This window comes from Falco peregrinus, chromosome 6 (assembly GCF_023634155.1).
Source record: "Falco peregrinus isolate bFalPer1 chromosome 6, bFalPer1.pri, whole genome shotgun sequence".
Lineage (NCBI taxonomy): Eukaryota > Metazoa > Chordata > Aves > Falconiformes > Falconidae > Falco > Falco peregrinus.
In genome coordinates, this window is record NC_073726.1 from 33,746,677 (window position 1) to 33,758,826 (window position 12,150).

The window sequence follows — 12,150 nt, forward strand, 5'->3', positions numbered from 1 at the left end:
TCCTTTCCCAAATCCTTTGAAATTTGTAGGTTACAGTTGTAGAACCTGTCAGTTTTAGGACATTGTGTAGGCCACTCTGATGCAACCTTCTTTATTTGTTAGCCTATTGTAACTCTTTAAAGTGCTTGAACGTTTTGGTCAGCAGAAGTGCCTGGCATGTCAATGTACTGCATTTTTATCTGGCAATATTTATGTATTTAGAATGTGGAATTCCAGAAAAAAAGATTTTTTTCAATTAAGTGTTGTCATAAAACAGCTGTCTCTTTCTTTTTAACACATTAAAAATTAAAGAGAAGAGGGAAAGGCTGCATTTTGCAGAGGGCGGATGTTGTATATCATTTGATCGCTGAATGGAGTACCTAAGTTTACTGGTTTTATTTAGACATTGCAAAAGGGTAGAGTTGAAAGGCTTTAAATTACCCAGCTGTGTGTTTCTTCTGTTTCCTGCTAGGATGTCTGCTGGTTTTTTTAGAGGCAAATATGGTAACAGGCACTTAAACAGATTGTCAGGGTGCAGCAGGCGTGAGCTCTCTACAGGAGGAGGCGAGGACCAGAGCTGAACACAGCTGACTGGCGAGGGGAATGGGGGAGAAGCCTGCTTCTTACCACTCTCGTGCACAGCTCTTGCAATAGCTCTGCTGCAAGGCTGGCACTGCTGTCTGTCAGAGCTGGCCTGGTGCAGGCAGCTGCACCCCTAGGAGACAGAGGGATTGCACTCGAAGTCTTGTCAAAATTTTTTCTGTGATGTTTCATGTGTCAGAGCCTTAGAGAAAAACATTAAAGAGATATTGAAGTTACTGAAAGTGACTTACAAGATTATAGCAACGTTTCCCTGTTTAAATGGTGTCATCAGAATTGCACTGGAGTGAGCAGATTAGTTTCTGCAGCTGATGCTGCAGTTTTGTGGTGTGTAGCTAAGCATTTCAAGCTCTTGGTGTCTTACATCTGACTTGGAATCAAAAAATTTTGAATCTTCCAGCTTTACTGCATCCTAGAGCCTCACTTCTCAGGGAGATCAAGGAAACTTTCTTTACCGTCCAGCTTGCTTCTGATAGAAATATTTATGTTGGCCCAGAAACCTCTAAATCCTTTTTTACTTGGAAATCAAGTTAATACTCTCTCTTTTAACTTGGATTTATTTCAGACTGTATTAATCATTTATCTTTGACTATCCCTTTTTTTTTTTTCTTTTCCTTATATGTAATTTTCTTGGTTCTTGCCTTTCCAGGATCATAAGTTTTTCTGTGCTTTGCTGTTGCTTTTGTGTCTTTCTACTGTGAAAGATGAGGCCAATATTCCTGCTTCTCCTAATACATATTTTTCTTGATCTGTATTTTTGCAAATACCACATGTGGGGCTTAATAAGACTAGTGGTTCCTTTATAACCCACAAATAAACTTCAGGCTAATAGGAGGTGGTAACTGTCTGTCACAGCTAGTGGGGATGAAGTAGCAGCCCTTCTTTCTGTCTGGATGGAAAAAGCAGTGATGTGACTTGCCCCGGACATGGTACTGAATGTACCGCACTGGGAGTTGCAGTAGGTTCTCTTAAAATGTTGTCATCTTTCAAATTTTGATCCCATCCACTTCGTGTGGATGTAACACTGAGAAAGTTACTAGCTTAAACACATACAAATCACTCATCTGTCTCACAGTCTGCTGGACAGGTAAATGTGGACCTTGACTCAGTGTTAGGTTAGTGAGCTTTAAATCTGAGATACTGGGAAAATGAGGTTTTGTAACCTGCGATAGAGGTTTGGGGCTTTTATATGCATGACCTCTACTTTGCATTAGCTTTCTGTTAGTGAGCAACTAGAATATTCATGAACGTTTTGCTTAAGTTGCTCCATTATAGCTTGCATAACGAGTTCATTACCTCTTCTTATGTGACAGTGATAAGCATTTTTTCCTCTTCTGTTATTACATTTGAAGTACTGTATTGCCTTCAACTTCTAGACAGAGGAATTAAATTTCAGGCTTTACATTTATCTTAAAGCTAAATTTTGAGTGTTAAGAATGTATCTTTAACACAAAATGAAGAGGTTTCCTTCATTTTTTCGAGATGTATATGGAAGGTAGAGAATATTTGCTTATCGTTGAAACGATTTTGAGATAAAATTACTTTTTGCCAGTTATTGCACACATCTTTGGCACTACCTAAGTAAACTCCTGTAAAGTCTTAGTTCTGAACTAAAAGCATCAAAGTAGGATCAAAGTTAAATTGCTTTGTTCTTCTTGTAAATGTTTAATTTTTGTTTCTTTGACTTGAGCAACTTGTGTGTTAAGAGTGCTCAAGTGCACTGTTTTTATTACTGCAAGTAAATTTTCTCAAAAATTGCATATTTTTTACGGGCATTTTATAGTATTCCAAAATAAAAAAATTGGTGAAAGTCTATTGCATTGTGGTCTGAGATTTGAAATGACTGGTCACAAATGTTGAACAGCTAGAGAAGCAGTTTTCATAAACTGTCCTTGAATTTACACAGTTTAGAAGGTTGTATTGATTTTTTTCTCTTTTTTTTGATTAGGCAGGAACTTTGAGTCTATCAGGCTTATGTTTCAGTGCACAAAGAAATGCAACTCTGTAATTTATCTGAAGCTTGTATATAGTGGATACCTACTCAGTGTTGTCTTGCAGTAGGAATGACATAACTCTGTGATACTTTTTTTTTTTTTTTTTTTTTTTTTAAAGCTCTGTATCCCAAGGTGAATATTTGGTGGCTTTAGTTCCCTTTCAACTAGTAGGCAACAGATGCCAAGTAATAAACTTTGAACCTTACAAGATGTGGGGAGAGGTAGGAGGGAGAAATCATGTGGTGCTGAGGCAGCATATTGTCCTGCCATGAGCAAGGACTTGGGTTTCATGAACAAAACTGAGTCTCATTACCCTGTCTGTCGCCACTGTGAGCTTCTCGAAGATGACTTGCGAAGTAATCAGAGTGTGGGATTAGGGAGGAAGGAGCAGAATGAGTGCCATCAGTGGTCGGTTGTACTCTGATGATTTATAGAGCACTGAATGCTAGATTGAAGAGGCTGTATTTTCCTTCATGGGCCACGGGGTAAGTGCCTCTGTAGCAATCCATTCAAAGAAGCTCCATGAAAACTCCATAAATAGGTGGTCAACAGCTCATGTTACCACTTGTGGTTTGTTTTTTGTGGGGCATGGTGGTGGTGATTTTTATTAAGTGGAGAAACAATAGAGAAGTGAGTGGGAATGGGAACCTTACAAACATAACTGTGTGCTTCAAACACTTTCTAAAGTGCCTGCAATAGTAACATATCCTTGCATCTGTCACTGTCATTTATTTATTATGTGTTTTGTGAATTTCAGTCTGAATCCAAGCTTTTCAATGGCTCTGAGAAGGACATCTCTTTATCTTCAAACAAACTTACGAAAAAAGAATCTCTCAAGGTGAATTAATTTCCATGTAACTTCTCATAGACTATAAATGCAGTCACATAGTTTTTTAACATATTCTCTAACAAGAAGACAAAAATGCCAACTAGTGATAAGACCTAAGTATTGTGAGAAGTTGTGGTGTTCATTCTTTTCAAATCTTATTGTGCTGTTTACTTGAGTATGGGCTTCTATAATGTGATCTTTAAGATGGCACAAGATTATAGGATAATTCAGGTTGGCAGTGTCCTCAGGACACCTACAGGCAATGAAATGACCAACTGAATGATCAGTTACAATTTGCAATCAGTACCTGTGGTTTTTCTACTGCCTTCTTTCCCCTGTGTTGTGACAAAATAACACTGCTGCAAATTTGTACTGTGGATGGAAAAGTATTGGTGGGTAAAGACTACTGATCAGATAATGTACCTATAAATCTTAATCTAGCCCACATACAGTTTTGTACTTTACACCACAAAAGGAAGTGGGGGAGAGGGTTTGGTTGATTTTTTCCGCCTGTGATTCTAACAGGATTTTAAAGTCCTCAGTAGCAAATTGCAGAAGAATTTGAAATTAGTTATGTCATAGCTGCTCTTGAAATAGACCATGAAAGAGTTCACACCTTGAAGTCAAATACTGTGTTTTAAAGCTGCTACTTTGTATCTGTATTGGAAATTGAATTTAGTAGGTTTTTCCTCAGGTTGTATTGATCAGTATCTTTTTGTGCTCTGATTGCTGGCTTATGGCTGTGGCATTGTAAATATTTTTATTATTATTTACAGGTTCAAAAGAAAAATTACAGAGAAGAAAAGAAGAGAGCTACAAAAGAGTTACTTAGCACTATCACAGACCCATCAGTTATTGTTATGGCTGACTGGTTGAAGGTCAGAATCCAAGTGTGAAACCCGAGTTGAAGGTGTAGCAGTTGCTTGCTGCTTTCTGACCAGAATAGAAAAGGCTCTGTCTTTTACTTGCTGTTAATGTTTTTCTACAAGCACAGCAGCCATTAATTGCATCCCAGGGTCTCTGTGCTCAAATCCTAGGGGAATAAGAGAGGAACCGAACTCACACTTACTGCAGTCACCGTAGTCATATGCATCTTGTGTGTATAGCCATTAACTGCAGACGACTTGGCTTTATGGTTCTTTTGCCCTTTTTATTTTACACTTTGAATTGAAGCTCTGTTACATCCATAACAATAGTGAAAATGGTTCAGTCATATTAGGTAATCAAATACAGATTTCTTTCTGTATTTCTGGTAATTTTCCTTTCCTCTCTTAAGAACTAACTGCCCTCTAATAATGGTACAAAAGGTGAGGAATTGATTTCTCAAAGACAGCAGTCCGTGTCATCAGCTTTAGTGTAGTTTATATATTTGTATATAATACCTTAAATTTGTAAGTATATTCCTTGGAAATTGTACAAGAAAAAAAGATCTGTTACCCATTTTTATAATTAGCTTCAAACAGTAGTTTGTCTGGAAAAAGTTTCTCCAGTTCTTGCAAAAATCAATGTAAATGGGCTAAAACATAGCTCAGAGGTCAAGTTGGCATTCAGTTCTATAGACACAGAAGTAATTAAAATATCCAGAGTTGACAGAATTGATGCAAGCCGTCTAATCAAATTTGCAAATCCAGGGACTTCAAAAGATCTTGTATTTCACATATGGGTGGAAGCTAACAGCTGTTATAAGAGATTTTGTCTAAGAAGTTCACATATATCTGAGTTATTTTGTGAATATCCAGTTTTTCTTATCAGATGTCCTGTTTTCAGAGGAGCTCTCTTTCCAAAGATTATCCTATTGTCATGCTAGTGATAAAATATATTTCAGATAGGAAAATTCATGAAGGTTTCAGATGAATTCTTATACTTCCCATGTCTGGATGTGTGTATACCCATTTTTAGAGTAAGTATTCTTCAAGAAAGAAAAAAAGGTTGAGCACTGAAATTGTACCTTAGGATTGTCTTTGATAAACCTGGATAAACTTTTGATAGACCTAATAAACTTTGCTTGAAATAAAGCCTTATAAATAATTTTAATTTTCATTTTCATTTTGTTAAGGAAGATGGCTTTGGTATTGGCTTTGCTGAGATACGACTGTAACTATTTATCTTCTAGATTCGTGGTACCTTGAAAAGCTGGACCAAGCTGTGGTGTGTACTGAAGCCAGGAGTGTTGCTTGTTTACAAAACCCCCAAAAATGGCCAGTGGGTAGGAACAGTGCTCCTGAATGCTTGTGAACTCATTGAGAGGCCTTCTAAAAAAGATGGCTTTTGCTTCAAACTTTTTCATCCTTTGGAGCAGTCCATATGGGCTATAAAGGTTAGTGGTAGCATATATGGTTCTTAATGGATGACTAGTGTTAGCCAACTATGAGTAAAGGCAACCTAAAACAGATGAACTGCATTTTCTGTTGTAACTTTAATGGTTTGTTTATTCTGAATATAAGCCTTTAACATCTAGTAGTCTTCATCACAAAAAGTATTCGATTTGTGCTGCTCTTTATACTTAAATAGCTTCAGAAGTGTGGTGTGCAGAGGGATGCCATTAAAGAGGTTAATGCCATCACTAGCAGTCATGTAAGCAGAAGGAATGAGTGTATAATGTTCTATTTTACATCAGTCAAATCTGGGAATTTAGGAGGGAAGTGATTTTCCAAAGTGAAAGAGTTGAGATGTGTTATAAACATTTATTGGCTTCCAACCCTATATTCATGTAATAAAATGTCAGCGTAACTCAATTTGCTTGTAAGAGTAGAAATCTGAATGACTTGCTTGTGCAGTAATAGCTTATATTGTAACTTGTTAGCCAATTGTGTTCCTTTTCAGCTACAGTTTTAGGAAGATAAATGTTTTCCTTCAATTCTGATGTCTGTTTGCTTTGTCATACGTGGCGTAAGATTGTGAGTAGCTCTTATCTGCAAGTGTTGAAAAGCACAGTGTGTTCTGCACAGAAAAGGTTTATTTGTTTCTTTTAAGAATCTCTAATGTTTGCTCATTGTTTATAATCCAGTAAACAAACTATTGTAGTCCTTGTTTTGTGTTTGCATATGGAGAAGGGGGTGTGGAAGCACAGCACAAGTGAATGTAATTACCTCCTGAAATGACATCTTCCTTTAGATGAAATTACTGTACATTATTAGGACCCTTATCATAATAAATTAATTATACCCTCTGCAACATACATCTTAAGATAGCTACTAATTGTGAGATTGTATCTTCTGAATCTTAAATTGATATAGAGGTACTGTCACATGTATAGAAAATGCTGCATTGATTTTTGTCTTATCTCAGACTGGGAAGTCAGTCAGCTAGTATAATTCCTGATGTTTGTTTGTGGTCTTTCTGAGTTATCATCATTATTAATGTTACCTACATTTATCAAACTTAGATCAAATCTATTGTAGTTGCTTTGGAATGATTTAATATTGCTTAGGAGAACTTTTCACTAATTAGCGGTAATCACACATTTGCAGAACACAAACTTCATATCCTTTTTCAAAGCTCTACAGGGTTTGGTGTTAATGTGCTATAATTATGTATGATCATGTATACATAGATTGCAGAGTGGTGGCCTGTCTGCAGAAGATGACAAATCAGTCTTATATTTCTTTATTGCTTGGCAATGAGAAATGGATTTGTTTGTTTTTTTAACTAGATATTTAGAATTTAGAGGACATGCCCCACCAGATTTTTACTTTTTTAAGGTAGGTCAAATTTTGAACCTGAACAAGTTGATATTGTCCATTCTAAATGTGCTGAGAGCTGGAGTGGCGTTTGTTCATTTTGGTATGGCTATTTGCAGTTGAGAATTACTGAACTTATTTAGATGAAAGGCCTTGAAGTTTGAAACCTTTTTCTGCCTTTTTTACCTAGTCAATTATAAAGTTTTAATTACAGATTTATTATCATGAGACAAACTTTCGTAAGTGTAATCGCAATTGACTGATTGACAGAGTAGATTTACCAGAACCAGCCAGGAGCCTAAGGCAAAATGAGCCTTGTTTGCAGTCAGTGCAGGAAGATGACATTGCAAGAAATGCTTACACGGGTAGAAGTACTGCAGGAGATTTTCTCACTTGAGCATACTTCCCATAGTGTGCCCTTCTTACAGACTGCAAATTCCCTTCTGCAGTAGTTTGTGGCCAGTCACTTCACATGCTCCCTTAAGCCTGTTGCTGTGGTCTTTGATATTCCTCCTGCACTCTGAGGTAGCTGATGCACTGTACCCTGTTCTGTCCTCTTCATGTGCCTGGTCCTGATGCCATTTCAGTCTTCTGAAATCAATAGCTAAAAAAGTTACTGCAAATAATTTTTCATGAGTAAATTTAGTCAAGTGTGACTGCTTATCAGTCATTTATTGCTTTCTTTGAATGTTCATGGCATTTGAGTTTTATTGGCATGAATATTCTGCAGGAAGTGAACTTCAAAGGTTTTTTTAATCTAGTGGAATTTTTAACTTGCCCATTACCTTGTATTGGAGTAGCTGTACCATCATTCTGCAGGAACAGAGACAATTCAAATAAAGTCACCTAACAAATGGAAACTTGTGTCTCATGTACAGAACACTAAAATCTTGGGAATTGATTTTGAAACCACAATGGGTGATACCAAAGAAAAAACATTCAGTGCTTTTGGAACAGTAATCAATTAGAGGAAATGAAGATCTATGAGCTTGTTATAAGTTATTCCAAAACAAGTCAGCCTTCTTAAATATTAGCTGCAAATTATTCATTGTCTCAATCAATGTATTGTCAAAGCACCTACAGAAGTATAGCTTGCTTGCATTAAAAATAAAAAATAAAAATAAAAATCCCAAACACCAAAACTACACTTCATCTCTACTTTGTACCGAACAAGTACAATGTAGTGTGCCCTGTGTGCCCACAGTATAACCCTAAAGGGCAGATCTCCCGGGCAGAGGCCTGCCCTTAGTCTGTGTCCTGTGACCTGAGAGTTTCGAGGATTTGTGATGGCTGAGGCCTCTGCACTGCGCCGGTGCACCCATGGTGCCACAGTCCCCTCTGTGCCATGTCCCAGCACCTCTCCCACCCCTGCCTGGCGTGGCACTGTGCTGTGGTGCTCTCCCCTTCTCAGGGACCTGGTGAGATTGGAACCTTTTCCCTGCCTGCCCACCCTCAGGGCCAGGAGTGCATGGGGTTATCCCTCCTGGTCCTTGTTACCCGCTAACTCCTCATCCCCCATGACACTGCTTCACCAAAGACTTTTCGTAGGCACACCTTTCTGTCTCCGAGGGGGACTGAGGTTTGGAACCTTGTTTCTAACACCCAAGTTGCTGTTAGTCCATGCTGACTATTGAGGAGTTTCTAAACATCATTTACACTAGCACTAGCTTGCCTGTATTGCTATTTAAGTGCCACCAAGACTCCTTGTTACCTGCCTCTTGCCCTCAGAAACGTTCTGGCTGTTTCATTGCTTGCTTCTAAAATATCTGCCTTTATCTGCTTTTGCTCAAAACTTCTGCTGGCTTTCCAGTTCCCTCTTCTAAGCCTTGTATTGGCTTTTCATTAGGCTGCTCTGGGGGAAATTGGTCAAGACCAAAATGTGTTAACTCATCAGTTAGGCAGGCTTAACTCAGCTTTCAACAATAGCTTCGAGTATGTTTAATACAGCCCTCTTTGCCTCTCAGTTGTCTTAAAGTTACCATAGGTAAACTTTTTTTGAAGGGGCTTTAAAATGGTTGTTTAGCATTTTATTCCAAAATGAAGCTTGACAGAAGTGGAAAGGTCTTTTGGATTTTTTTTTTTTTTTTTCATTTGGAATGTGAAGAACTTCATAGTGAAAATTAAACGTTGGCATTTCACATACTCTGTGTGTCTTTTGGCCATATGTCATGGTGTTCTGCTGATACCCTTTATAGAGAGACTTAAGCATCTAAATGTCTTTTATGGACACGAGCATCATCTTGGGTTTTTTCTTATTTAAATGCCAAGCCTACAGTTAGGCACCTAAATATTTTTGTGGAATTTACTGTATCAGTGGAGAGGCTGAAGGGAAGAAGGAAGGGAGCAAAGGATGAGTGGTTTCTATAGCAATACGTAGTGTTTGGGTGGGAGGAGTTATTTCTGTTTTATTTAAGTGTTGATGGACTCATCTGTCTTCTGAGGACAGGCAAAAATGGCAATTCTGGAGCATGGGATGCTGCTGAGACACCAAAGATTGTCACATAAAATAAGCGTGAAATGGATTGCTGACAAACGCCTCTCATTCCCTGCAAGGATTTGGCTTGCCCTTGTGTCTCTGTGCTATGAACTGTGGCTGGAATTGTAGGAATTGATAGGAACCTTTGCACTTGTAGAGAACGAATGGGTCTGGAGGGGGAAGAGCAAGTTGCTGTGCAAAAATGAGGTCTTCCACGAGGCAGCATTTGTTGTAAATCAAGTCTCTCAAAGCACCCCACAGACGTCTTTCCTTTTGCTTGCTTTCAGCTGAAATACTTAGCTGAAGAGGAAAAGCTTGTCCCTTGTGATCTCTCTACACCCATCTGCGGGAATCACTGGACAGTGAGGGTGACTCCCCCATGACATTCCTCTTGATGCTTTTGTTTTCTTGCTATAAGTAGCATCAGCAGAACATTTCCAAGTTATTATGTCAAGTATTATTTACAAGAAAAAAAAAAACAAACCAAACACAAAAATTATTTTAATCCCAAAGACCATTCTTTTTAAAGTGGGGTTGAATTGGGAGCTATACTTAGAATGAAGTCTTTGAAGAAGAAATCCAGTAAAAGAGGGCTGTCCACCTTCCCATTCATGTCTTCATTAGATGTTGCTGAGTGACAGTAAATAGCCCGGCAGTGTGTCAGCTTGTTATTATGTTGAATGATAAACTGTAAAAGTGAATAAAATATCTGATGCTTTTGCTTGTTTTGTGTATTTAAAGGGTCCCAAAGGTGAAGCAGTTGGTTCTATAACTCAGCCATTGCCCAGCAGTTATTTGATCATTCGAGCCGCTTCAGAATCAGATGGTAAATAGATATTTGTGCTTTTCTGCAGTGACAGCAGTTAGTTATTAGAAAGAGATGGTTTCAGTTGTCTTACCACATCTGTTGCAGCACTGTGATTGCAGTTTAATCATTGTTAAGGTTCTCCCTTAACTTAGTGCGTTAAGCTATGTTGGTACTAGTAGTTTCTCATGGTTATTAAAGGAAAACTTTGACCTGCAGAAACTGTCTTTGAATTCCTTGCAGTTGTCTTGCACTGGCTGGGTAGAGAAGGGGGAAGGGGTTAGTTCAGATTTAACTATATTAATGTATGTCTAAATACTCAGACTAGTCCCTTTCTAAAGTGCTAATGTGGACATTCTTTCTAATGGAAGCACTTGTGTATTATAAAGTACAGCAGCTGCATACAGTTCCAGTAGTAAAAATTCCCTTAAAATATAGTTTTGTAACTCTCTTAATCACTGGGAAGGTGGTGGTCACTATCAGTGCAACCATCTTCAAAGGTTACAACTGGAAACAAAATTTAAGACTGTAACATTTCTAGCAGCTGCTTTCGTTCTACTGGTTAATTAAGCATACTCCTGCCGTCTTTAAAAATAGGACTATAAAAAATTGCTTTCTGTATTGAAAAATGGATTAGATAAATGGAAAGGAAAAAATAAGGAATGGAAAGAACACATAAATTCATTTAGGTTTTGCAAAAAAAAAAAAAAGAATATCTGCTATTTTATATTGAGATGGCATTTATATGCTATCATAGATTATTTTCCACATTGTAATTGTACTACATAAGTAAATTTTACCAACTGATGCAGTTACTTAGTCTTCAAAATGACAGAAGGGCTGCAGGCAGCTTTGGAGGAATTCAACAGTCAGGGCCTGGGCAGAACCATACTTGCATTCAGGAAGAAATGCTGGAATATGCTGTAACAGAATCATGACTTACCTTGCTTATCCTACCCTGAAGCATCCATTGTACCAGAGCTGGGTAGTTGTGAGTTGTTTCTGCCTCCGTCAGATTATAAAATCCAGTGCATGTAACATGGAACAACTCTGAAATGTGTTTTCAAAGGCAATGTAAGCAGACCCAGGATTGTGAAATTAGGAAATTGAAGTTGTGTAGTTCAGTTAATTCTTATGTTTTAGTCTAACAATATATTTATCTTTAGGCAGGTGTTGGATGGATGCTTTGGAGCTGGCACTGAAATGCTCAAGTTTGCTTAAACGTACAATGATTAGAGAAGGTAAAGAACATGATTTGAACTCTTCAGCAGACAGTACTCATGTGTCTCTCTATGGTCTGCTTCGTGCTAACAACTTGCACAGTGGAGAAAACTTACCGTAAGTGAATGAATTGCTAAACCTGATTGTCCTTTTGGCAGAACTTTGTAGTTGTAACTTCTACACAGGGAGAATCTCTTTCTAAGGTTGCAGTTCTTCTTGCTCCTGAATTCTCTTTATATGTCTTATTTGCACTGTGGTTTATATTTTATGTGGATAAAACAAAAAACAACGCCTTTTTTCCAGCAAGGTGGATACAGAGGGAAGTTTGGCTCAAGGAACTCAAAGTTGAGTATCGTATCAGTAAGTTTAAGTACTCAGTTAAACTATTAAAGTTTTAATTCTTTGTATCTTGATCTCATATTAGCTTCACCTTAAAATAAGTAGTTTAGTACATGTGACAAAAGTCATTAGATGTGAACATAAGTTGCTATTCTTTGGTTAAAGAAATTAATAATCATATTTATTTAAATTGGTTTCAGCATGTCTCAGCTTTGAATCATCGGATG

General features: G+C 37.7%; 1 protein-coding gene across 7 annotated transcripts in view; it reads left to right on the top strand.

Annotated features, from left to right (window-relative positions):
• OSBPL8 (oxysterol binding protein like 8) overlaps positions 1-12,150 on the top strand; it is a 92,762-nt gene that overhangs the window by 61,925 nt on the left and 18,687 nt on the right. For all 7 annotated transcript variants that reach the window (XM_055809315.1, XM_055809317.1, XM_055809318.1 and 4 more), the window contains 5 exons: positions 3,331-3,411; positions 4,179-4,280; positions 5,516-5,719; positions 10,300-10,384; positions 11,530-11,701. In XM_055809315.1, coding sequence (XP_055665290.1) covers positions 3,331-3,411; positions 4,179-4,280; positions 5,516-5,719; positions 10,300-10,384; positions 11,530-11,701 — 644 coding nt within the window. The remainder of the gene's footprint in view (positions 1-3,330; positions 3,412-4,178; positions 4,281-5,515; positions 5,720-10,299; positions 10,385-11,529; positions 11,702-12,150) is intronic.